At 52.3% G+C, this 24257-nt stretch overlaps 1 protein-coding gene across 1 annotated transcript in view; it reads right to left on the bottom strand.

Moving 5' to 3' along the window:
• SLCO2A1 (solute carrier organic anion transporter family member 2A1) overlaps positions 1 to 20611 on the bottom strand; it is a 29554-nt gene extending 8943 nt beyond the window's left edge. Inside the window, exons 1-5 of the mRNA XM_083847776.1 lie at positions 20240 to 20611; positions 9537 to 9674; positions 7076 to 7238; positions 2559 to 2774; positions 7 to 105 (exon numbers count right to left, since the gene is read on the bottom strand). Coding sequence (XP_083703902.1) covers positions 7 to 105; positions 2559 to 2774; positions 7076 to 7238; positions 9537 to 9674; positions 20240 to 20329 — 706 coding nt within the window. The 5' untranslated portion in view covers positions 20330 to 20611. The remainder of the gene's footprint in view (positions 1 to 6; positions 106 to 2558; positions 2775 to 7075; positions 7239 to 9536; positions 9675 to 20239) is intronic.
• Between the last annotated feature and the right edge of the window lie 3646 nt (positions 20612 to 24257).

Raw genomic sequence — 24257 nt, 5'->3', positions numbered from 1 at the left:
ACTCACCAATGTCAACTCTTCCAATATCCACGAAGAGCCGCAGCACCACAGACCCCAACAGGTATCCAAAAGCAGGGCCGAACACCGCAATGGCAAAAAGGATGGCTGAAAAAAGGAGCAGAAAGTGAGGAGGTAACAGTAGCTGCACTGCAAATAAGGCTCTGTCCTCCTGTGAAATATCCGTAAAAAGTTCATAAAACGTCCACTGAGCTCCACAGGTGATGGAGACCTTCATCTCCCACAGAAGGCCCAGGAAGCAAAGCCATCATCTCGGTCTTTTAGAAATGAGCAAAAATGTTTGGTCAAAACATCAGGGGAGGTGAAATATGTTGATTCAGGGAGAGCAGAAAGAGCATAAAATCACCCTTGGTTCTGCTGAAATATTCCTGTTCAAAAACCAGATAAGTTAGACCCATCCCATAAGATCAAAATGTTTCCTTTTAAAGTCTTCAGAATGAAAATATTCAGGTTTTCTTCCTGGAAGAAATTCCTTGATTCAAAAGGAAACAATTTGCCTGAGACTCAGTAACCATTTCTGTGCATTTTACTGGTCTGGGGCTTATGAGCATGCTGGGTATGAAAGCACCTAGCCCCATTGCTGTGCCTCAGGCTGTGCTCCTAATTTTAACTTTTTTTTTTTTTTTTTTCCCAAATAGGCAAGGCAGCTCATTTGTTTCTATGGCATAAACCTAGTTGTTTAAGGGTAGGGTCTTTAGAGAATAATTTAACCTCATACATAATTAGCGTTCCCCCCTTTCATGGGAAGACACTGAGACCTAAAACATAACAAAACAAGCAATGGTATTTATATTGTTTTGAGGCAACCTAGATGCACAGGAGCCATACCCCCCATCATGGACATTCCCATGGCCCTAAAATGACCACCTACGCAGGCAAGACCAAACCAGCCCAGTTCTCCAAGACAGGGATGCATTGTGCTGCAGTACGCTAGGAACCAAGTCTCTCGTCTTCATCCACGGGAAGGGATGGCAGCCAGGACTTCAGAAGAGTCCCAGCTTTGTGTGACTGCTCACCTGAGCCCCGTGAGAGCTCAGTGTACCAGATCCTTCGTGGAAATGTCACCTAGCAGGTGCTGAGCAGAAAAAATGGGGTCATGTGGTCCTCAGCAGGGACGCACCGCCTACAAATGGGAACTCTGACTGTCCTTTCTTACTACCAAGGCTTTTTCTGAACCACTTATTGAGAAAAGGGGACAAAGAAAGAAAAAACTCTTTTTGCCAGTAGACATTTCTATATTTGAGCTGCAAGAAACAACTAATACCCATGTGGGAAACTTGCTCCAGAGCTTGCACATGGTGCAGCAGCCCTTTCCAGCAGGAGCCTGGAGCAAAGCATGCCTGGGTGGGTCTGGAGACCCTGCCAAGCCCTTCAGCACTTGTCCAAAGCCAGTCCTTGGGAGTCTAATCCCAAGGGCTTTCCCTTCTCCTGAAGTGCTTACCTTATTTTGGAACATCCGCTTTTGATTCCTAAATCACTCTGACACCTTTGGCTGCTTTAACGACATTGTTCATCACCGGGAGGAATCAGGTTTTTAAATAAACTTGTGAACCAAGCTCAAAGCTCACGTAGGCACACCAGCCCCAGCTGGGCTCAGCATTCACAGAGGAAAAAATGCAGTTTAACATGGACGCCAGCACCTATCTCCTTGTGATCTGAAGTCCTTCTGAGCTGGGGAGCCTGCACTGGACAGGGACTCTTGGCCAATTCCATAGCAAAAATGTCAACATTGCTGCAAAACCTGTGTTAATTTGCTCCTGCAGGTTGTCATACCTCTAGTTAAAGCATGATCTTCTCCTTGCCCTGATTCTTTGGCTTCCTCACGCTCACACCATAAATATAACCATAAAGGGAGTAACTGACTAACAAGGGGAGAGGCAGCCCAGCACCTTCACGGAGGCTGAGCTCATCCGAGTCCCACTGGGTGCTCAGCCTCTGCCCTGGAGGCCACGGTTGCTCCAGATGAGCACCTCTCCAGCTCAGCTCTAGGGCCTTAAGGAAACCTGAAGGATTGTGTCCCGTTCTGGGCTCCCCAATACAAGAGGGACATGGAACTACTGGAGCGAGTTCAGACGAGGGCTACAAAGATGATTAGAGGACTGGAGCTCCTGTTGTGCAAGGACAGGCTGGGAGAAATGGGCCTGTTTAGCCTGAAAAAGAGAAGACTGAGGGGAGGCCTCCCCACTGTATATAAAAATCTGAGGGAAGGTGTAGAGAGGATGGAACCATTCTCTTTTCAGTTGTGCCCAGAGACAGGGCAAGAGGCAACAGGCACAAACCAAAGCACAGGAGGTTCCAGCTCAATATAAGGGGACACTTTACTGTGAGGTGACAGAGCCTGGAACAGGTTGCCCAGAGAGGATGTGGTCTCCTTCCCTGGAGACATTCAAAACCCTCCTGGATGCCATCCCGTGCAAGGTGCTCTAGGTGATCCTGCTCTGTGGGGTGGTTGGACTAGGTGATCTTCAGAGGTCTCTTCCAAAACTACCCATTCTGTGATTCTGTGAAAGTGATATAAGAGCAATGGTCCTTCCACTTACCAACATACAGCGGGGAATTGTTTGCTTCTGCAAAATCATCTACGTAGGATATCCCAAAGGGCTGGATGGGAACCGTCCCAATTCCAGCCAACAGCTGGGCAACGACCATCATTGCCCACACACTGCTGGCCTCCTTCTGGGGATCCTGGGTGGCATTTGGGCACACAAACTTGTTCTCTGCATAGCAGAGCTCAGCCTGGACCTTGGTCTTGTTACCTGGAATGGAAAAGGATGAGCATTACAAAGCTGGGCACTCTCCCTGCCTTCTCCAGCCCCTGCACTGCCACAGCTGCAGGGGCACGGGGTGAAGGAACCCGCTCAGGCTGACCCTAAATCCCTAATTCTTCTTCTGCATGGCTGGTTTTGCCTTGCTTGGGTACCGTGTGGCCTGACGGGAGGAGTGACAACATTGCTGCCGTGGTGTGGAAGCCCACCTCCTCCTCTGCCCATCAGCCCTGGCCAGGACGCTCCAGACACTGCACTACATTTGTAGGTACCAGGAATCTCTCAAACCTGCCAACTAGGAGCATGTTGTTGTCTGCTGGGTTTTGGATGGATCACCCCTTTTAGTTAGCACTTATCACTCCCTTCCTCGTCCTTTGGGGCACTCAGCTCAGCGAAGCAAAGAGACCAGCTGTGATTTTTATCAGACTTGAGGGCAGGCTGATAAGAAAAGAAGGAAGCAAAGTCATTTCTCTTGTCTGCTGCAACTGCGGAGGAGAAAGGTCGGCCCTGTAGCCCAGCTCCAGTGAGTCACATTCAAGCTGTCAGCGGAGGATAAAAAGCTCTTCATCAAAGCCACAGCAGTGCTGGGCTCAGCCAAGTGACAAAAGCCCTTGGACTGACAGTGTCAGAGTCGGTGGGAAAGTATAAATATTCGCCGATGGAAAAACCTGCTTTGCATGCAAACTGACGGTGTTGCAGAGCAAACAGAGTAATCCCTGCTCTTCTCATGTTAGCTCTTCCTATTCGGGCTTTATTACTATTATTATTTGTAATTGTTTCAACATTTCTATCACATCTTTCTTGTTAATATAATAACTGTGGATTTTCTATGCTTCTGAGCAAGCAGAAACAAAAGAGAAACAAATATTTGCCAGGTGATTAGGGGTTTTCACTGGCATAGTGCGGTGGCACATTCCTAATAGTAGGTCACCACAAAAATCCTGGTGTGTGTTCATTCAAAGCCGCGCTGTCGGAAGGGTCTGTGCTGCCAGACAGAAGGAGCCTCTTTAGCTAATAAAGATTTTACTGCAGCAGCAGTGAGAGCTGCAGAAGTTTAATGAGGACAAACCTAATCCGGGACTGGTTTTTCAGTGTCGATGGTCTTTGCTCCCCCATGGGACCAGGAGCAATGCGCCGTGGGGTGGCCAGGCTGCCCGAAGCAGGACACCTTGCCCACCCAACCTTCGTTGTTCACAGTGCTCAGGAGCAGCCTATGTCTGTTCAAAGCCAGACCCTGACATCTTCATGGGGTCTTCACCCTCCTCAAGGCTGCAGTGCAAACTGCAGCCAGCACTGGAACATCTTCATGGGCTGCAAGACTGGGATGGGGAGGGTTGGATCTGCCCACCAGCAAGACCAGGGTGTCTGAGGGCACTGACAGACTGGCCATGGACGGCATCGTGGCAGGACCAAAGTGCTGCTTCAACTTGCTTGCATAACAATAAAAACAGCAGCCCTGCCCTGATTCCCGATGGGTTCATAGCTTGACTCATGAACTTACAGCCCCCTTTGTTAGGCTGTCAGAGACCTTGGTATGTGGCTCCTGATCCGCTCTCCAAACTGACCGATGCTAGGTGACTTCCGAGCCCGAGTCGCAGGGGGCCGGCTGTGAGCCAGCAGGGGGCTGGTTTGCACATTCCCACGGCGCTCTGTCAGCCCTGTGCTGGGCCATCAGCTTTAATCACGCTTCGTGGTGTCTCGGCGCACAGACCAGCTCTGCTGGCACCAGCTTTCCCAGTCTGGGAGAGCAGAGCATGAGGGCCCCCATCGCTCCCAGAGGAGCAGGGATGGCTGGGCACCTGCGGGCAGGTTCCCTGTGCTTTGAATCCCATTGTGCTGAGCAGACAGACCATGAATGCCTCCTGCTGCGGCAAATTTGTGGCCAAAGCCAAGGGAGCAACTCACCTGCAGCCACAAAGCAGCTCCCTGGCAGAGCCAAGGCTCCCTGGGCGCTGGGCCTACACACAGCGTGGGGCTCCAGGCCCTTCCAGGGGAAGGCATCTGGCAGGTGAGCTCTGCCGTCCCCTCAGCGGCACAGGCATGGGGCAGCTTGGCACACAGCTGAGGTGACATCGGGTTTTCAGATGTCAGAAGAAGCAGTGCCCTAAGGCTTGGTGGCATCCTGGGGATCTAGGGGCTGAAGTCACTTTGGGAAGACCGGGGAGAGCCTGGCACGTGAGGTAAACGCTTCTGAGTGCTACGTTCTGAAACAGGAGCTGTCGTCATGCACACCAGCTTGTTCCCAAGCCTGCCCAGTTAAACCAGTAGCCCTCCTTAGGCTCACAAAGCTTACTGGTGAGAGCAGGGACAGGAGATGCTGTCAACCACATGCTGCTTAGCAGCAGGACAACAACCTCGCTTCTGCTTCCATACCTCTGTGACTCAAAGACCAAGATGCCTTCCTTTCCAAAATGATCCTACAGATGACCCATGAGCCACATCTGCCCTCGGCCTGGGCTCTCCACAAGGCTGCAACAGGGGGTTTCTCTTCTCCCTGGCCCTGCCACCCTCAGCGGCCCGACCCGCAGCCACCGGGAGCAGCCTCCCTGATCGCAGGCGAGAACCAGGCCGCACACACATCAGCATTGTTCTTTCAAGCCTTCATGTCAGCCAGATAAATTCCTCTGCCCTCGAAGCATGTGAAGACTGACCACATGCCGTAGCTATTATTATCTCGAGTAGATAAGACCGATGTGACCGAGACTTCTGGTACGAACCCAGCTCAGCTTTCAGGAAACCTCAAGGCACTGCAGAGCCTCTGGGCACCCCCAGGAAATGCACCATTGCCCCCAGAAAGCAGAAGGGAAGCAATTTGTCTGCACTTGCAGGGGACATAAGCAGCAGACCCAGCATCGCCTGAATCCCAGGGCTCCTGCCCCTGTCTGCTGCCCCACCAGCAGCTAGCTCCCTCTGCTCATCACCACTTTCACACTCTCTCCCTGGATCTTTGGGTAGTCATTAGTGATGATGCCGTCACCACCAGCAAGCATTGCAGCTTCAGAGCTGTGGCTGGGACTCTTCTGATGCCACAGAGAGCAAACCTGTTTCCAGCACGCTCAGGAGCAGGCTGGGAGGACATCAGCACCCATGCAAAAACCAGGGATGTGACACACTTAGAGATCTGGAGAGAGGAGGGTGAGCATAGCCAGGAGAGAAGTATGGTAAAAACATCATATTAAACAAGGTAAATAATTAGTTTTCCAGTATAACTATTTTATAGTGTCCACACTGAAAGATACACTTCTCTTACTCAATGCAGAGGCTCTTTACAAATGTTCCTGGGGGTGGCATGTCCATGATGCCTGTCCGGGGGCTCTCATCTCCTTGGGAGGGAGCCGTGCCTTGGCAGCCTGTGGACAGCCCACGGACTCAGGCAGGGAGATGCTCCCTCTGGAGGCCTTCAGGAGCATCTTTGGGGAATTTGGATACTTCACAATGACCAAAACACTCATAACCTGGAACTGTGGCTCAAACAACATGTCCAGAAGAGGCAGAAGGGATCCCACATGTAATTATCACATTCAGAAGAGGTTGCAAATCTATACTGAAGTTGGGCTTAAAATAGTAAAACTCTGCCTTAAGCCTTTCCCTCCAAGCACTGTGTTTAAGTTCTGTGTGGGGTGGATACCACACTTTTGGAGGAGGCACGGGAAACCCAGCCCAGAGACACTGGAGATGGATTTGTGATGGGGCAGGCTCCCAGAAGGGCAAGACTCAGCAACCATAGAGCCTTGCGGAGGCTGAGGTGAAGGTAAAAGATGAAGTGGATGATAGAAATGGGCACCTTCACTTGCATTAAAGGTTGCCTCTTCACTGATTGCCTTTTTTTGACTCTTGCAGGTAAGAAGGGCAGGTTTGAAATGTAGTCACCACCCAGAATGATGCAACAGATTGCTACATCCAGTGTTTGTGCTTCATATTTTGGTCTTGCGAGGTTGTTGGCCCTCAAACAACTAAGCACTTCAGATGTCCTACACATCTATCAGACTTGTTGGGAAGAAACAAGGAGCAGAGGAGCAGGGCCTCTGAGTGGGTCACATGAAACCTGGCAGAGCACAGCACTGGAGTGTCCTGGAGGAGGACACTCACATTGTACATCTCTACTTCAAGACCCAGGAGAAATGTTGGCCCTTGGTTGATGCCACTACTCTGTGTACTGGTGTAAGGAGAGGCCTCCCCAACTCACCCTCTCTGCTGCGCTACACAGGTGGCCACAGCTGAAGCAGAGGAAGCTCCTCACCTCTGTTTTCTCCTGATATCCTGCCTCCCCATGGAAGGGTGCGGGCACTTACCAGTGCTAATGGTGGTGTATTCGTAGGGATCTGAGAGGAAATGGGGAAGGGTCACCAGGAACGCTCCCAGAGCCAGCAGCAGCCCCCCGGCTCCGATCACCCTTGGGCGGTGAACTCGGCTGCCAAAGTAGCTGACAAAGATGATGAGGACCACATTGCCAATCTGGAAAGAGCACAGTGAGATGGGGAGGAAGTTAGAAGATGCCACAGAGGAGGTCAAGCCCTGCCCTGTACCTGGCCCCCCATGACCATGTCCAGGTGGGTGGAGAGCTCACGTAATCACTCACCAGTTGCGGTAATTGTGACCCCCACGAGAGTAGGAATGGGACAACCCTCAGCTTCACCCTGTGTATTCATAGCAATTCACTGCTGCCTTCTTATCAAAAGCCAGCAGGACAACCCCTTGTCTCTGGTAGCCTGTGTGCATCCCTTGCAATCACAGACTCCTTCACAACCTGCCCATGATCTGGCTGGGGCTTTGTTCAGCACCCACATGTGCTTCCCACCCCATAAGATGTGGCATAAACTAGTGATTCCCCCAAATCCAGCAAGAAACAAAGTGCATTGCCTTCATTTCCATGATTCTAAGCGGACGCAAGCCAAGCCACAAAGTACAGCTCATTGCAAATGTTTGTGACACTGGGCATTCGCAACTGCAGACATAATCTACAGTCCCATCCTCCTTGATCAGCTAAAAGATATGAAAACACACAGCCTATTCCATATATGAACTGCAGCTTTCAGATAAGAGGATGAACACCAAAAAAATTGCCATTACATGGATTTTTGTCAACTTGGGACAAGCTAAACATTTTAACCCTGGTGTGTATGTCTAAATATCCTTTTTACACATGTTTATATGGGCTCCCTTGTTTGTCTCTTTGTGGTTTTTGTTCTTGGAATTGCTGCAGACTAAATGAGAAAGGATTATAGTCCAAGGCATGCAGGGTTTTTGTTTTGACATTACATCTCCAGGCATAAAGTCAAATAAGTTTAAGTAACTTGGATAAGGAGCACAAGGGTTACTGATGCATCATTGTGGTGAGGGTTGGGATACTCTGCAGGGCATAATTACGCCAGCTCCAGATTACTGATGTTACAGCTCCCCATACTGGGTCTCTTCCTTTGCACGGTTTGAACCCAGACCCAATCAGTGGGAAGTCCTTCACTGGTCTTGAAGGGGTTTGAATCTGTCTTTTTAACCTCAGACATATGGACTGCTTGTGATAAGGCCTGGGCACCTGCTTCTCCAAGGAGCCAGAAGGATTCCCAGTGCCCAGCCTCCTGGTGGAAGATCACATGTGGGATGACCAGACGCATGCAAGGTGGGCAGCCACCAAGCACTTGGTCTGTGCCATCAAGAAAAAGTCTCTCCCAGCAGGTCTTTTCCTAGCTAGCCTTGAAGAGCTACCAGACAGGATACAATTCATGACACTAAGAACCAGAAAACCTTTTCCAGAGGAGTAAGCGATTGGTGCCTGGGAGAAACTCCTCCATTCAGGCACTTGTGTCCACATGTACCAGTATCCTTCTAGTGCTTTGCCAAAACAGCTCAGGTGTCACTTTGAGCTGGGCTCTCCCCCTGCCCTCATACGATACCCAGTATGTCTCCATGCCTTGACAGAGCAGACAGGTGGCAATTTTGCTAAGCAGAAGGCATATATTCTTATGGCATATACCTCAAAGGGTTGTGTATCCCCCTGTGCATCCAGAACTGCTTAAAGATCTTGTCATTGAGCAACTACTCATCAAGTGTCAGGTTTAAATCAGTGCTCTTGCCACCCTGAAACTTCATAAGAAGCTCAGCTGCACCTTGGCCACAGTTCAGATTGAGGCCAGCTCAGCAACAGCATGATGCCAGTGAAAGACAGTCGTTTGCCACAGGGCCGTCAGGAGCTGGGAGCCCTGGAGAAATGGGGTGGCTCTTGGAGAGCCTGCTGGCCAGCATCTCCTTTTAGAGAAAGTTTGGAAAGACTCAGGCCAGGGCCATTCCTCAAGCTGACTGAAAAACCTGTGAAAACAGACACTTTTACTGGAAGTTGGTCACAGAGCAGTAGTTGTGTGGGTACTACTCATGATAAAATGCTCCTCTTCCTAGAGGCTGTAAGCACTGTGATCAGAAGAGAATCACACTGCGTGTCTGCTCTCTCCCAGCCATGTCTCTGCTGGAGGTGGATGGCATCCTAAGGGTGGAAAGGTCTCCTCCAAAACATCCTGCTTGCTGCTGCCCTCCATGTCCATGTTCTCACCACATAACCCTACCTTAACCCTCCTGGCATGTGGTACAGCAGAAGCAAAGCAAGAAGAGGTGTCCAGGTACACAGCAACAGCTGTTTCATCCAGAACGTGTAGGCACAGCCAAGGAAACACTGAATGTGAACGACCCCAAGGCCCTATCCTGGGAAGTTCCCCTGTTCTGGACATGCCGTGGGGCCCCTGCACAAGCACCTAACCCAGTTACCTCGTGCAAGCTGGAGATGAAACCTGAAGAGAGACTGGAGAGCCCAAAGCGCTTCTCGATGGTGGTGAGGCTGCTCTTGAAGTTGGCGCTGTAGAGGAGCTGGGAGAGCTGCAGAAGGCCATGGCACAACACGAACACCTGCAGGCAAAAAACGTATCCCAGTCAGTACCCGTTGGCTGCCCAGCTGATGCAGTGAGCACGTCCCACCAGAGGGATTTCAGAGTCGCACACACGCAGACCCAAGCTAGCTGGCACAGCTGCACCTCCAGCACACAGTGAATCCAGATCCCTAATTCATTAGCTTTGCCAAACGAGTAACCTGGTGTTCAGAAGAGAGGGCGAGGAGCCCTCTTTTTCTTTCCTCTGCTCCATTGCTGCCAATATGGATGATTACTGGCACCACAGCAGCCCTTGGCAGAGGAAGGACGCGATGCTCGAGCTGTGTGACGGTGAGCCCAGGAGGAAGACCTGCCTGCGTAGGGCTGCTGGGTGCCCCTGGTGGAGCCGGCCCCACAGCTGCCGCACCGCAGCCGAAATGGAGCCGCGCTGCTTTCACCTACCTGAGCCCCAGCCTCTCCCATCCGCCCCTGGATCCACTCAGCCACAGAGCAAATCGGCAAAGCCTGCTCCAAGGGTGTTGGCAGGAGAATGTTGGTGAAAGACTTTGAAAACCCCCCAGGGAGAAGGTGAAATATGCACCACGTCTTCTCACTGCTGGAAGCCCTCTGCAGTGTTCTAAAAACAGCACCTTTCCCTCGAGGTGGTCTCTCGGTCAGGCCAGAAACTAAACCAGATGGACACGGAGCATCCCAAGAGCAGAAGAGGAAATACATGGGTTTATGGGGCAGGAGCATGGTGCAGTGAGCCAGGGTGGCCGCAGAGAGGAAAGCGTTCTCAGCCGGGGATGCAAGAGGCAGCTCGCAAGTGTCTTTTGATCTATATTTAGTTGGAGCAGTTTTCCTTTATTTTTCTTGGAATGGAATGTGTCTGCATGGTGCCAAAAGTATTTTAAAATCATTTTTTTAAAAAAGGAAAAAGTTCTTTTTAGTTAAATTCACAGGAAATCAAATATTTGCTGAACACCGGAAGTGTGTCCCACAAAGATAATGTCGGGAAGCCCAAGATGATGGATGGGGGGATCAAAGGTACTACAGTGCTGACAAATTCCTTATGTCCTTGGCTAGGGGAACAGCATTACTCCTTATTACTATTTATTTGAAATGGCGGTAGCAGCCAGGAGCCCGGACTCATCGCATGAAGTCCAGCGCAGAAAAAAAAATAAAAAATGAAATCGTCCACTTTTCCTTGTCCTTACGGCAAGGATGTGGCTTCTTGGGAAGCTTCTCCTGCAAGGTGGGATAGCACCAGGCAGAAGACAGAGGTGGGCATCCAAAAGCATAGGAATCAGGAGAGAACCTGAGGGCAGAGATGAAGGGGAAGGAGAAAACATTGTAAATAACCTGGAGACCACACAGAAGTAGATATGATGAACGCAAAAAGAAGGACGAGGGGTCATAGGAATGAGGCCAAGCTCTCCATCCACATCTTAGCGTGGTGTCAGTAGACACAAAGATGCACCACATGCATGGCTGGCACTGCGGCAGCTGAGCAGGGGAGGACAAGGTCTGGACAAGGTCTGGGACTCTGCCATGACAAAAGGTCGCAGAGTGACAACGTGGGGCACGACGTGGGAAACGCTGCCAGGCAGGTGACAAAATGGAAGTGAAACAGCTGAGAGCAAGAAAGCTCTTGAAGCTAAGCAAGCCCTAAACCCGCCAGCTATACAACCCTGCACCCAAAAACACCTCTGAGCACATGGTCCTGCCGGTGACAGCTGAATCTGTCACCTTCCCTTTCCCAAATCCTGGGCTCATGCGTAGTTGATGAACACAGCTAGGCTGGCCTGGAGCAGAGAGGTGACTCCTCCAAGGAAGAGAAGCCGAGAGGGGATCATGTTGCCAGAGAACATTAATTTTTGTTCCTGCAGCTCTGGCCAGACCTTACTGAAGTCATTCGGATAAGGAAGCATTAGGGAAACAGAGGAGGACCGGGACCGCCTAAGACGCAGAGCAGCTGGAGGGAGCGCTCTCCCAGCGCAAGGCGTTAGCTGCAGAAGCAGAGCTGTTTACCGGCGGGGCGGGAAGAGGGTGGATCGCCACGGCTGAATTTAGCGCAGCAAATGTCAGCCTGATCCCAGGGCAGATAGGAGGATGAGAAGTGTCGGGGAGAGAGATGCGCTAGGGCTGGCAGATGGACTCCAAGAACTGCTGGGCTTGGCAGGAGATGGGGAGAAGACAAAGGTGGAGGACCACGGGGAAGCCACGCTGACGGAGCTTCATGAGGGGATGCGGGGCAGGAGATGGGGCAGGCTGCAGTCAGAGAGGGCAGGCAGGAAGAGGCAGAGGGATGGGGAGAGCCAAGAGGACAGGAAGGGAAGGGCAGATGAGATTTTTTGTTGTTGTTTGGGAAGAAGCTGGGGTTGGACTGCCACCCAAAACAGCCAGAGCAAAGAAAAACAGCCGTAGCTCCAGGACTCATGCAGCTGGAGCTCGCCTCTTCCAGAGGCACTTTGGCTGTCCGGTGGTGAGAGACTGAGACCTTGCCTGCACTCATCAGGCTCAGCGCCAACCAAAATGTAGACTGCCCAAACCTTGAGGACTCTGAGCACAAATAGCTGTGATAGGGGAGCTTTCTCAGCTGGGGGCAGTGCTCTCCAAAAGGAGCCCATGCACCTTCTGGCCTTGGTACTAGCCAAGATGCTCTGGCAGGGAACAGCAAACCTCTGGTGCTGGTGGAGGTGTGGAGAACTGCTCTGTGTCCATCCCCATCTATCTCCCCACACGTTGCTGCTCACCCTGACCACCCACAACCATCCGTGGAAAGCAGCATGGTCACAGCTGCTTCCCCCAGCAGCGACCTGGTCCCTGCCAGCTGCTGAGCGCACTGAGACTTGCCACCCCGGCCCCATGCGTCCACCGAGCACCCCAGCAGGGGAGGGAGCCGCTGTCATCTGTCTTTCATAACACTTCACGGGGAAAGATATTTAAAGAAGAGCCAAGCAAAGTCCTTTGAAGGAAGGTGAAGGCGTGGTGGGAGGTCAAGGAGCTGGGGACACTCCTATGAAGAAAGCAGTGACCCCGGAGCAGATGCTCCCATCAGAGCCTGGTGGGGCTCTGGAGCCGTGGGCAGGTCCCGTTGCAGGCAGTCAGGGCGTGCGGCGTGCATCCACCCACACCAGGACACGTGCACAGAGCCCCCTCTTCATCATCCTGACGTTTCCTTCAGAGCGCCGAGCGGTCCTGACTCCAGGCTGTTTATACAAGGCACTTGACTCCTTTCCAAGACACACTTTATTTAAAAGGGAAGAAAATGCCTCAGGGTGGAGGTCTGCCTTGCGGACACCCTGCTCCCTGCACCGGGACCAGCACCACCCAGGGCAAGGCTTTTCCATAAGGCAGACAAACCCACGCCATCACAAGGAGCAGAGGGGATGATCCCACCACAGTCTGGACCATGGTTCAAAACGGGGACGTGCCAGCTCTGTGGTCGATCCCAAATCAGGGCTCTGAGAGGAGAGACGGGCTTGATCAGTCTCATGCTGAACCCGCTCCGATATCCAGAAAGCAGACAAGAATGAGTTGGTCAGGGACAGGGGGTGAGGTGAGCCTGTCCTTCAGGTGAGCTTCTGGGGACAGCAAGAGGTTGGGGCTGCTGGGGCTGGCTGTGTGCCCCAGGAGCAGCCAGTTTTGGGGCACTGCTGGTAGGCAGCCTGCACTTGCACTGCCCTGCACCATGTACCGGGTCTGCTAAGCCATGTTCTCTTATCTCGTGGCACTCTCTTTCCATTATTGTTTATGTAAGATAACGCACTGTCAACACTGTCACTGGCCCTAATGAACAGCTAACTTAGGTACGTTGAGACTGGACTTTAAAAAAGTCTGTTATGAAAGATGGCTGTTTTGCAAGAGTTTTTTGGGGGAACATCACCAAGGCAGCCAGTAAAATGCTTGGCAAGAGGCTAAGCGAGAGAGAGAACATAATGTGCTTGGTAAGCCCAGCATGCATGTGCTGGATGCAGGTCAGAGTAAAGGCAAGGTAAGGAAATTCTGGCCTCTGGATATTTCAGAGGAGTGAAGTGCTTCTACAGCGCCTCCAGGAGGGAGCCCAGCACTGCTCTGCAGGGACCAGGGTTCAGGAAGACAGTGGACTTGATGAACTTAAAGGTCTTTTGACTTTATAGTTGGACTCCATAACCTTGAGGGTCTTTTCCAACCTAAATGATTCCGTGACTCTAAGATGCTGCTACATGTGGCACGGGCATTGCCCCTTCCTCTCCACTGCCTGGAGGATTGATTCAGGGGTTAATTCCTAGCTCTGCTTCCACAGCTTCATGCTTCAGTAGTGGCACCCATGCCCAAAGTCATCCCTCATCTCGTTCTTCAGTGTCTTCACCTGCCTGGAGATAGGGAAGGTGGAAGTCCTATGGCACAGGTCACCCTGCAATGAGCATTGGGAACACATGCCCTGGTGGAGTCTGCACCCACAAAATGCTTGGGGAAAACCCGGCTGGGGGGAGGAAAAAGAGCCGGCCACGTCCAGTGGGACCCACGAATGGGTCCCACGCTCTCCTCTTCAGCCATGCCCATGTCTACAAGACAGGGACATAACCACAACCCAGAGAGGAGCAGGACAAGCAAACATGGGAACAAGCTGGAGAAATGCTGGAGAAGCAAAGGGTAAAGTGGGAGTGAAAGGAAGAGCTTTTCCTCCCAGAAGATGGAATAATTTGGGGAGAAACAAGACCAGAGTGGGAGCAATGAATTTCAAAACAAAGCCAACTGAGCTGCTTTTTACTGCTTTTAAAATACCTACGACTGAAGACCCACACTCATGCCCTCCTCACAGAGCCCTGGGGCCCCCAGAAGCAGCCCCAGGGGTTCCAGCCTGTGCCACCTCCTCTTCCTGACTCTGCTCTCATGCACTCACACCATTGCTAATGTAAGTACAGAACAGCCACTAACGACATAGATAGAAAGAGCCAGAGCTTAATTTATTAGACAGCCACAACAGCTGCCTGGGGAGCTGTAAAAAGCAGCGGAGATCCTCACAGAGGCCATCAAACTGCTCTCAGCTGATTGATGACACCGAGGTATGACGTGGCCAAGAGCAGTTGTTGCAGGGAGATGCACAATGAATCTGGCTAGAGTAAATATTTAGAAAGGACAAGGAGTAAGGACACTCTGTTAGCTCTTTCTGCCCACACAGTACTATTGGGCTTGTATTTGGGGCTCCTGAGGGCCAAACCAAAACCTTTTGACTTCATTGGAAAGTGTCCTACACTACTGAAGACCAACAGGCTGACTTTGGGGAATATTGGGCCATGAATTTGCCCTCATTGTATTGAAACTCAACCCCTTCTCCCAGCTGAAGTGTTGGAGGAGCTCCAAAAGTCATGACCCAAAGCAGGAGAACCCAACCTGCCCACCTCTTGGGAAGTGCCTTCAGGCTTCCTCCACTTTACTCTCCCGAACTTACAGGAGGAAAAAAATAAGGGAGGGGTGTGTGCATGCATGTGAGGCTTTAGGAAGTAATAAGAACATCCCCAAAATGATCAATACTCAGCTGTTTCCTTTAGAGCTTGTCTATGATCAACACTCACAGCACTAAATGGTTCTCCTGCAGCCGTGTGGCTGCAATCAGACATTCAGAAAGAAACACATCAGCTGGAAATGAAAACACATGGACACGCATGGGGAAATACATCCCTCCTCGACGTCTCTTTCCTATATGCAGCTGCCTACATCTCTATCAGAAAGCACCAATGACAGATGGAAAAATAAATAAAGAAACAAATAAATTACAAAAGCAACATTTCTACCAAGGGAAACAACTACCCTGCCGCAGAACACATCTTAGCACAACACCTCACAGCCAGGAGCATGGTCCAATGGCAGAAGCTGGCTCCTAAAATTTTATTTCTCTTGCAAAAAATAAACAAATAAAACTGGGATTGTCTAAAGCAGGCTGCTGCCCACTTTATTAGTTGCAATAATGACTGCCTACTGCCAAGTAACTCGAGCTTTACAACCACAAACTGTCAAGTGCAAAGCCAATGTTTGCTCTCGTTTCAGCAAACACACGCGTGGGATCTGCAGGTCCCGATGCCCTTGCAGGGTCCCCACAAGCCCGGCTTTGCTCTGCTGCTATATGGGGAACGCTGCAGGCGAGGAGCACAGCCCTGCCTCCCGGCGCAGGTGGCCGCTGCAGGAAGGAAGGGGCTTTTTGACCAGGGGTGTTGCTGAGAGCAGACCTTCAGATGTGAGGTGTGCGAGCTGTCTCTGCTCCTTCCTGAGCTCCCGCTGAGAAAACCCTTCTGCTTGCACAACACGGAGCAGGTCTGTAAGCAGCTCTCTCTTCCCGCAGCCACGCCACGGTAGCAGGTCGGCCGTGTGGTTGGGTCTTTGCTTTCACTTCTTCTCTTTGTGCTGCGTCAAGTCCGATCGTGATCTCCCTGAAGATAGCTTCAGATTCGCTCCGTCTTCCCTGGCCCACAAACGTATGCAAACACTCCTCTCACACACCCTCAGCCCCGGCCATGCCTCGGGCTCCCTATCAGCGACACTCCTCTCCTATTTTGCTTGTGATAATCTTATCTTTGCTGACCACTCCTTGATTGTGTTTGGGCACAGAACCACCTCGCCCCTCATAAAATTAACTTGTTTCATGTCCCTAGACCTTGATCCCATTAACCTTTCCAACCTGATTTACCCTCTGGCTCTTCCTCATCTTTTTCCTCATCCTGCTGCTGATGTTCTTCCAGGCAGTCCTTCCGTTTTACAATCTGATCCCAACAAAAACAGATATAAATATAGTCTTGGATCCATCAAAGCCCAGCCTTTTCTTTCTGACGCCAGCACCATCAACCACAAATGTTGAAGACCCCAGTCACACCAGGTACTTCTCCCTGTGCCACCACACTTGTCCTTCGTTCTGCTTGTTTCTTTGCCACAAAGGTTTGTCCAAGTCCCTCCTTGCACAGTAAGAACCCAGTACTGAAATACCCTCTGATCTTCCTGGTTCATCTGATGGCCCAAACCCACAATGGCCATCTCCTCTCAATACTTCCCTCTCCGAACCTAAAGCCATACTGTGGGCCAAATGCCAATGGCTTGGTGCATCTTCTATTCTTCCTCATGTTTCAACAGCTACATGCAGCAATTCCTAATCTCTTCCAACAGGATGAGAGCACGACCATTATTTCTGCGGGCTTCTGAAATACAATCCTCTCAGCAAATTCCTTCAGTTCCTTTAAAGAAAAGGGCAAAACTTGCCCTGAGCTGCTGGGACCTCGGGCTCCAGGGCAAGGCTTCCAGTTCTGCAGAAGACACCCTGCCTCTCCAGAGAGGGCAGAGTACCTCGCTGCGGGCCATTGCACCCATCTGGCCACATCACCTTCACCCTGGGCTCCTTGGAAGCCTCAGCACCTCTGGGACTCCACAGTCTCCTCTTGGTCTTGCCATCCCCTCTCCTCCAGCCCCCGACACTGCCCACCTCCCTCCCCTTATCCATCACGTTGATGCTGAGACTGCTCGACCAGAGGCATGTTCAATGAGCTGTGTTTTCGTGGAGTGCCTTAAAGCAAAGTCTCACAGCCTTTTTCCCAAACAACCTGCCCCTCTGACCCTGCTGCTCCTTCTTCATCGCCACGTGCACCCAGCCCCTCGGTGCACACGCTGTTGAGGCCCCCAGGGCTTTTAAATCCCCCTCGCAGACTTCTTCCAGCTGACACGAGGGGCAATAACCCCCTGTTATCTTCCTGGCTCCCTTCCCACATCGGGCAGTCCGTGGGGTCGATACCTCCTGCCTGCACTCTCCTACCGAAACCACTGCAGCCCAGCTAAGTGGCAAGGCGTTTATAAAGCTCTCCTTGTCACATCCCTGGGGATTCAGGACAAGCAATTAGCTGTCAATTAAAATAGTGCAAAACCACGAAAGAGACAATAAGGGGAAAGAAGCCAGAATGTTTGACAGGGGAACGAGGCGCTGCAAATAGGGAAACCCTCAGCAATAGACCTGCCAGTGGCTGTCCAGAAGGGCAAGGTGGGCATGGATGTGACAATGGGACAGCAGCTGGGACTCTCACCTGGGGTCATCCATGGCCATGCTCGGGTACCAGAAGGACTAACTGCCCATGTCTCCTCCACCTTTCCAGCCTGTTTCGGTCCTCTAGGCCATGAGCCCCAGGGTGTTACATTGCCACTAGCTGCCACCAAAGGTTGGCCTCATCCTGCATTTGCCACTGCAACCCCTCGGGCCCCAGCACCTTCAGCATGACCCTGGAAGCTCTGTGGGGCTTCAAAGTAAGCGGCTGCCCTTGCTCATCACCCCCCTCTGCCACCACCGGGGGGTCACTGAGATGTCCGGGCATCCTGGGGGGACAGGGGCTCAGCAGCAGCCTCCAAGCCCCTCTTTGGGACTTCTGCTTACTCTCCTCAAGGTGACAAGTGGGCAGCCTCTGGAGGGCTTCAAGCCCCCCCACTGGGTGCTCAAAGCAATGAGGAGCTGAGCAGCATTAATCCAGCCAGGCGATATGGAGCAGATGGAACCCTGGCCCTGGGACCATCCTGCTCCTGACCTCCAAAAGCCTGCAGTAACCGGGCCAGCAATGACAAAGAGCCCAGAGCAATGGGAACATGGAACAGCAAGATGTTTCACAGAAAATAAGTACATAAAAAATCATTTTTTTATTTCCAGCCTCAGCCCCGCAGAAGGCACTTTGAAAACAATGTGGGCACGTGAGCCCCTAGAACAAACGCGAGCTGCAGGACTAGGACTCGGAGCCCACCACGACCGGAGGCTTGGGGTGTGTTGGAAACACCACCCTGGCCAGAAGCTGCCCTCACCTACAGGAGGGTGCCGGGGCTGGTTGATGCCATCCAGTGGCTGGCTCTGATGGGAGGGTGCCAGCAGCTCACGCGCAGCCAGGACGCCAACTTTTACGACGTGTTATCCGCGGCACCAAGGGCTTCTCATGCAAACGAGCCCTTTGCTGTACGCCTTGCCCTCTGAGGACCCACCCATAGCAAAACAGCTTCCCAAACCTAGAAATTCATTCACGACACTTTTATTTTCTGCCACTTTTCGGAGGGCTGAGAGTGCTGACAGCTGCAGTCAGGCTGCTGCCTGCCTTGCTACCTCGAAGCAGGGTTTGTTTTTTTAATGTGTATATATATATTTTAAAGCAAACCGCGCAACATGGGAAGAGTGAACAGGTCAGAAAAGGGTGGGAGGTGGCATTGCCTGTCCCTTTATATACATTTGCTCCTAAAAGCAAGAACCTGTCACATGGGTGGCTGTCCCAGCTCCATCCCAGACAGTACACATCACCCATCCGATGTCAGCGAGGGTACTTTGATAGAGCCCAAACCATTCCTTAATATCCTGCATGGTGCTGGCAGAGGGCTGCATTAAAATGAGGTTTATTCCTCTCCATTTAGGAAAAAAAAAAAAAAGATATTTTTTTCTTCAAAGAGCTTCTTTCACTCTCCAGCCTGCCCGTGGTGCAGCTGTGTTTGGACTGGGGGGAGGCTCGTATGGCACCTCCTGCTTGTGGGGTCACCCTGCCTGTGACACCCCAGTGCCACCTGCCACTGAGGGGTCCTGAACGCAGCCCCTGACCAAGCATCCTTGGAGAAACGAATTTACATTTGGTGGCGGTGGGTTGGTTTTCTTTTGTTTGTTTGTTTTTTTTAATCCCTGTAGTTTTACAGCCTTAAGAAAAGCACTGATTAGCAATGCTTTTACAGCTTCACCCACCTGAGCCATGGTCACTACCAGCACAGCCTGAAGGAGGCTGGGGCCACCTTTTTCACCAGTCCCCTCTGCCCCCCCCATACATGCAGCTCTCCATTATCCTGTTTATAACCTGGGGTGATCTTGAGCTCTTCCTCCTGCAGCTCACAGCCAGAAAGGGCCATCAAGCCACCCGCTGAGACAGCAGCAGGGACCTTCGGGGATGTGGGACTGGATGGACTGGCTGCCAACGCACTCCTGGGGTGATCGCCCGCGAACCCAAAGCATTGTCACTTGGCAACAAATAAAAACCAAACCCATCCCGGGCCGTGACGCCTTGCACCCCGGCTTCCCAAAGCTGTGCTTAGCTGAGAAGCGCAGACAAAGCCGTCCTCACAGCACTGCTGGCACGCTGCAAACCTACACCCGTGTTCGATAACGCCAGTGGGAAGCACACCCAGGCAAGGGGTCCCCCTCTGCCACAGCTTTCTCCTGCTGTGAGCCCCAAAATTGCGCCTGGCTGCCTCAAACACTGCAAGGCAAAGCAGGAAAGTCCCCCTCCCTGCTGGGGATGTGCCAGCCGGCCCTGCCGTTCACAAAACCACCCTTCTCCCCACCAAGGCTTTTCAAGCGAATCGACGTTATTATAGGGCAGTGTTTTCCTTTAGCACCAGGATGTGGTTAATCATTCCCTAAGCGGCGGCACACCGTGTCCTGGATGTGACAGGCAAGCCCCGCAGCCCACGGCACACTGAGCCCCTGGTCCTCTGCGGCGTTATTCGGGACCAAAGACGTGAGATTCATTATCTGCACCTTTGCAAGCAGCCTTCGCTTTACCAGCAGCTTGCACCAGGGCTGCTCTCGGGGCCAGCCTCCTCCTCCCGCATCGCCGCTGGAGCACCGCTCCTTACCTTGATGTTGCAGAAGATACCGCGGGAGCAGGTGCTGGAGCTTTTGGGGACGTCAGCTGGGGACTTGCTGGCTTCGGGGTGGACTCCCATGGTGTGCTGGCCTCCCTGGGCTCCCCGAGGAGCTGGGCTCTGTGTGCAGGCTCCCGAGACGGTGAGCGCTCGCCAGCGCCGTCCCGCTCTGTCCCGTCCCGCTCCGAAAACCCAGCGAGCCCGCGAGTGAGCCAGGCAGCGTGAGCGCAAAGTTTTTATAAGTCTGCTCTCAGGAGTGATGATGAAACCCTTTCTCCTCCCTCTTTTCCTTTGGGTGTAGAGGGAACTTTAAAGCTGCAGGAAGCCAACGCGAGCGTGCGGCAAGCCGCTGGGCGCCCACCGGATCTGGGCTTTTTGGGGATGAGGACTGTGGTGAGAAATCCCTCCCTCTGGCAAGGAGTCACAGAGGAAAAAACAAACACCACCAAAAAAAAGCCCCAAAACTCCTCCTGCTTCTCTCTCATGGAAAAAACTGCATTTGTGTGGTTCCTGGGCGCTGTTTTAAGTAATACCTCTCTGGGGCTTTGTTTATGCAAAGCACTGATTTATTATCATGAGAGAGAAAAAGTGTCAGAGGGAGAAGGGCGGGGGGAAGCCAGCTTCAAGCACTCTGTCAAAATTATCTTCTTTCCCCATATGAAGTGGGGAAGTGAGAGAGAGAGACGGATAGGTGTGGAGGACCCCCTGGGAAATGGGGTGGCCTGAGCCCGGAGAACCCAAATCTCACCTCCCTGAATGGTTTCTCTGCTGCGGGAGTACTGGTGGGTCCCAGGGAGGGGGTCCCCACCGAGCACAGGGTCCCACTGGCACCCCAAGGTCCTGCTCGGGTGGGTGGCTAGAGCAGAGCAGTGCCAGGGTGGGGGGCAGCACTCCCTACAGGATGTGGATTCCCCAAAACCCACGGGATCCTTGGCAAAGGAGGGCAGAGATGCCGAGGAGCTGGGTGAAGGGGCCCTGCTGTCACCGGGCGCCACCAACGGGTGGCTGCTCACCACGAGAGGGTGCCTTGCGCCCGTGGGAGAGGGACCCACATGCTCCCCTCTGCTGTTGGGGCGCAGCACCAGTCCCACCAGCCATGGGGCTTGAGAGCGGTGCAAAAACCCACATGGCCAAGGGAAAATGAGCTACTTTTGGGTGTCTGCTTCCTGATGGCCGGAGAGCACCAGGTACAGGGACAGGCGGACAGTCCCTGCCTGCAGCTGGCGAAGCAAGCAACCTTTTTTCCAATCTTTTTTCCCCGCTTTTGCTATTCCCATCCCCAGATTTGCTGGGTTTGGGGTCAGGATGCAATGCCAAGCCCTGCTACCCATCTCTCAGCTCTAAGTGATGTGATGGCACCGAAATGTCGACCTCGCTGATAGGAAAGCTCAGCTCAAGAATGCAGACAGCTCCTCTGCTCACCCCCCTTGAGCCCCATGTGCTGCTGATCCCATTTTTCAGGGAATTCCTAGCCTGCTGGCGAGCAGCTCCGTCATTTCCGTTTATTCTGCAGAACCATGACGCTCACTTTGTTATAACAACCAGCTCCAGCAGCAGCTGCTGTCGCCTTTCCCTGCAAAATCTCCTCTGCGCAGCGAAGTGGTGCGTGGGGCTGGCGTCCCCATGCCAAGACCCCCACCAGAGGCAGAAAAACGCCCACTCCACACACTGCCTTGGTCCATTCCCACAGAATTAAGCTTCCAGTGAGGTTTTTCCCATGCAATGAGCATTGCCCAATACTTGGCAGCTTATCTAGATATAGGGTATAAGACAAGCAAAGCTGGCAAATCTAAATTGAAAAGGCCAGTTCGGGGGTTTCAGCTATTAGTGGCATGCACGGCTTAAGGACTTCGTCTTGCAGCGAAAGCCCCGAGCTAGCTCTGCTCTAACAAGGTGCTGGAATGGGGTTTCAAGTCCAAAGGGATTATTTCTGTGCTTAAAAACACAGCTTAAGTGTGAATTCACATGATTGACTTTTGCGCTTCATTTACACGAGGTGTTTACCCATTTAAACACATATTTATAGCTTACATGGAAGCGTGCAGCATCTTCCCCAGTGTCCCCAAAACTGCATGGGACCATCACAGAGCATCATCACATCTCCAGACTTCATCCTGCTGGAAGAGAAATCCCAGCCCTCGGACACTAACTTAGCTCCTGTAGGCACAGCTCTTTTACTTCAACACGGCTTTTAAATGACGGACCTCTGACAACAGATGGTGCCACAGAGGTGAGAAAATGAGACGGACACAAGAAAATAAGGCTCTTGCCTCTTTTTGAGGCTTCTCCACTGCATTTTAGTTCTTCCAGTGCAAAAGCCTTGGCAAGAAGTGGTATGGCCTGCAGATGAATGCACAGAAGGAAAGTGATTTATGGCACTGAGAAGGGGAGGGGAGCTTGGTTTCAAATTCGTGGTGCTTTGTTAGGCGTTACCGCCAACGCTCAGTGCCTGGCAGGAGAAATCGCACATTGATGGGGTTTGGTTCGTTTTACACGGCTCCTGGGGCCGCCTTTCCTCCTTGGCCTTTGAAACGAGTTCCCAGTGCCAGAGGAGCACATGGGCCCAGCCAAGACATCGGCTGCCGCCGGCCGGCGCGGGGCTGCTTTTCATCGCCGCAGTGATGGATGGCAGCAGCAAACCGCGAGGTAGGTCCATTGCCCAGCTGGGAAGGCCATCACAGATCTGGGGAGACAGCAGCAGGAGGGTGTTAATGATAACCCCAACTCAGAGGACTTGGGTCCACTTGGCGGTGTGAGGTCTTCTCGTGCAGCAGCCACATGGCTCTTCATACCTCTCTCTGCAGGACGTCCCCGACCCGCAGGGCCCGGCAGCTCTACAGCTCTACATCCTCTCCCTCATCCATAAGCTGCCGACTGAAGCACACCCCTCAAGCACATTTCTCATGGGCAGGCCAAATTTACTGCGTCTTAGGAGCTAAGGCAGGTCCCTCTTCACTACCGAGTCTCACCTTGCTTGCAGAACATCGGAGTCCTCAAGCTATGTTACTTCCACTGGAAAGGAGACTTGGTCAAACTCTTTCAACATGACCACAGCTTTTCTCTTTCCCTGCATCAAACACCTTATTTCTTTCCACCAGGCCTAGGCTGTTGCTTTCATGGGGTGAGGCCCACACTGCCTTTCTGTCTTTCTGCTTTTCTATCCAGCAGGAACCGAAATCTGAAGTTCACATCTCAGTGTTCCTCCATGGTATCCCCAATGTGTTCTTCTCAATGATCCTTTGCCCACTGGGCTTTAAAAGGCAGCAGTGCCTTCACACACAGGAATGTACACAACTCAGCAGGAAAGATTGCCCTGACCTTTAGAAAAACCTTTTGCTAAAAGAGGAGATTCTGCACTTTATTCTCTGTGAGGGAGCAGTCTCCATCCCAGCTTGGAAGATGGTCTCTTGCAGGTGCAGTGGGATGGTCCCTGCCAGAGGAAGCTCGACCAGCAGATCTTTCTTAAAAGCGGGCATTTCGTTCCCAGCAACCTCCCCTACGAGGACTCAGTGACTCAGAAGTTGCTCCCCCAGATCCGAAGATGTGGATCCAGAAGACTCAAGCAGCTTCCCAAACCCCTTGGTGGACTTCATGTGATCCAACAACAAGAGCAAAGCCTGTAGGCACGCTTCTATGCAGCCCCCAGCCTGGGACACCCTCCATTGCTGCATAAAACCACAAGTTGGAGAAGGGGCCAGACATCAGCACCTGGCTGGGGGGCATGTCCCAGCCACCGTCTGAGCCCCGCACTCTCCCAGCAGACAAGATGTGGCCACAAAACCCTCCTTGCTCCTCACCTGAAGCTACAGCCCATGCTCTGGCTCGTCGCAGTGACAGAATCTTGCTGCAGACCTCAGCAGTGGGAGGAGATGCGGAGATGGACAGGCGCTGTGGGAGAAGTTGGGAAGTCCTCGGGAGGCTCTGTGAGAGAGAGGAAGGAACAAAAGCAGGATTAGGGCCCTGCTTAAGGCTCACAAAACAAGCAGTCCTCGAGGTTATCACCCAAGAC

This window comes from Anser anser, assembly GCF_964211835.1.
Source record: "Anser anser genome assembly, chromosome: 9".
Taxonomy (NCBI): Eukaryota; Metazoa; Chordata; class Aves; order Anseriformes; family Anatidae; genus Anser; species Anser anser.
This window is presented reverse-complemented; position numbering and strand designations above follow the sequence as displayed.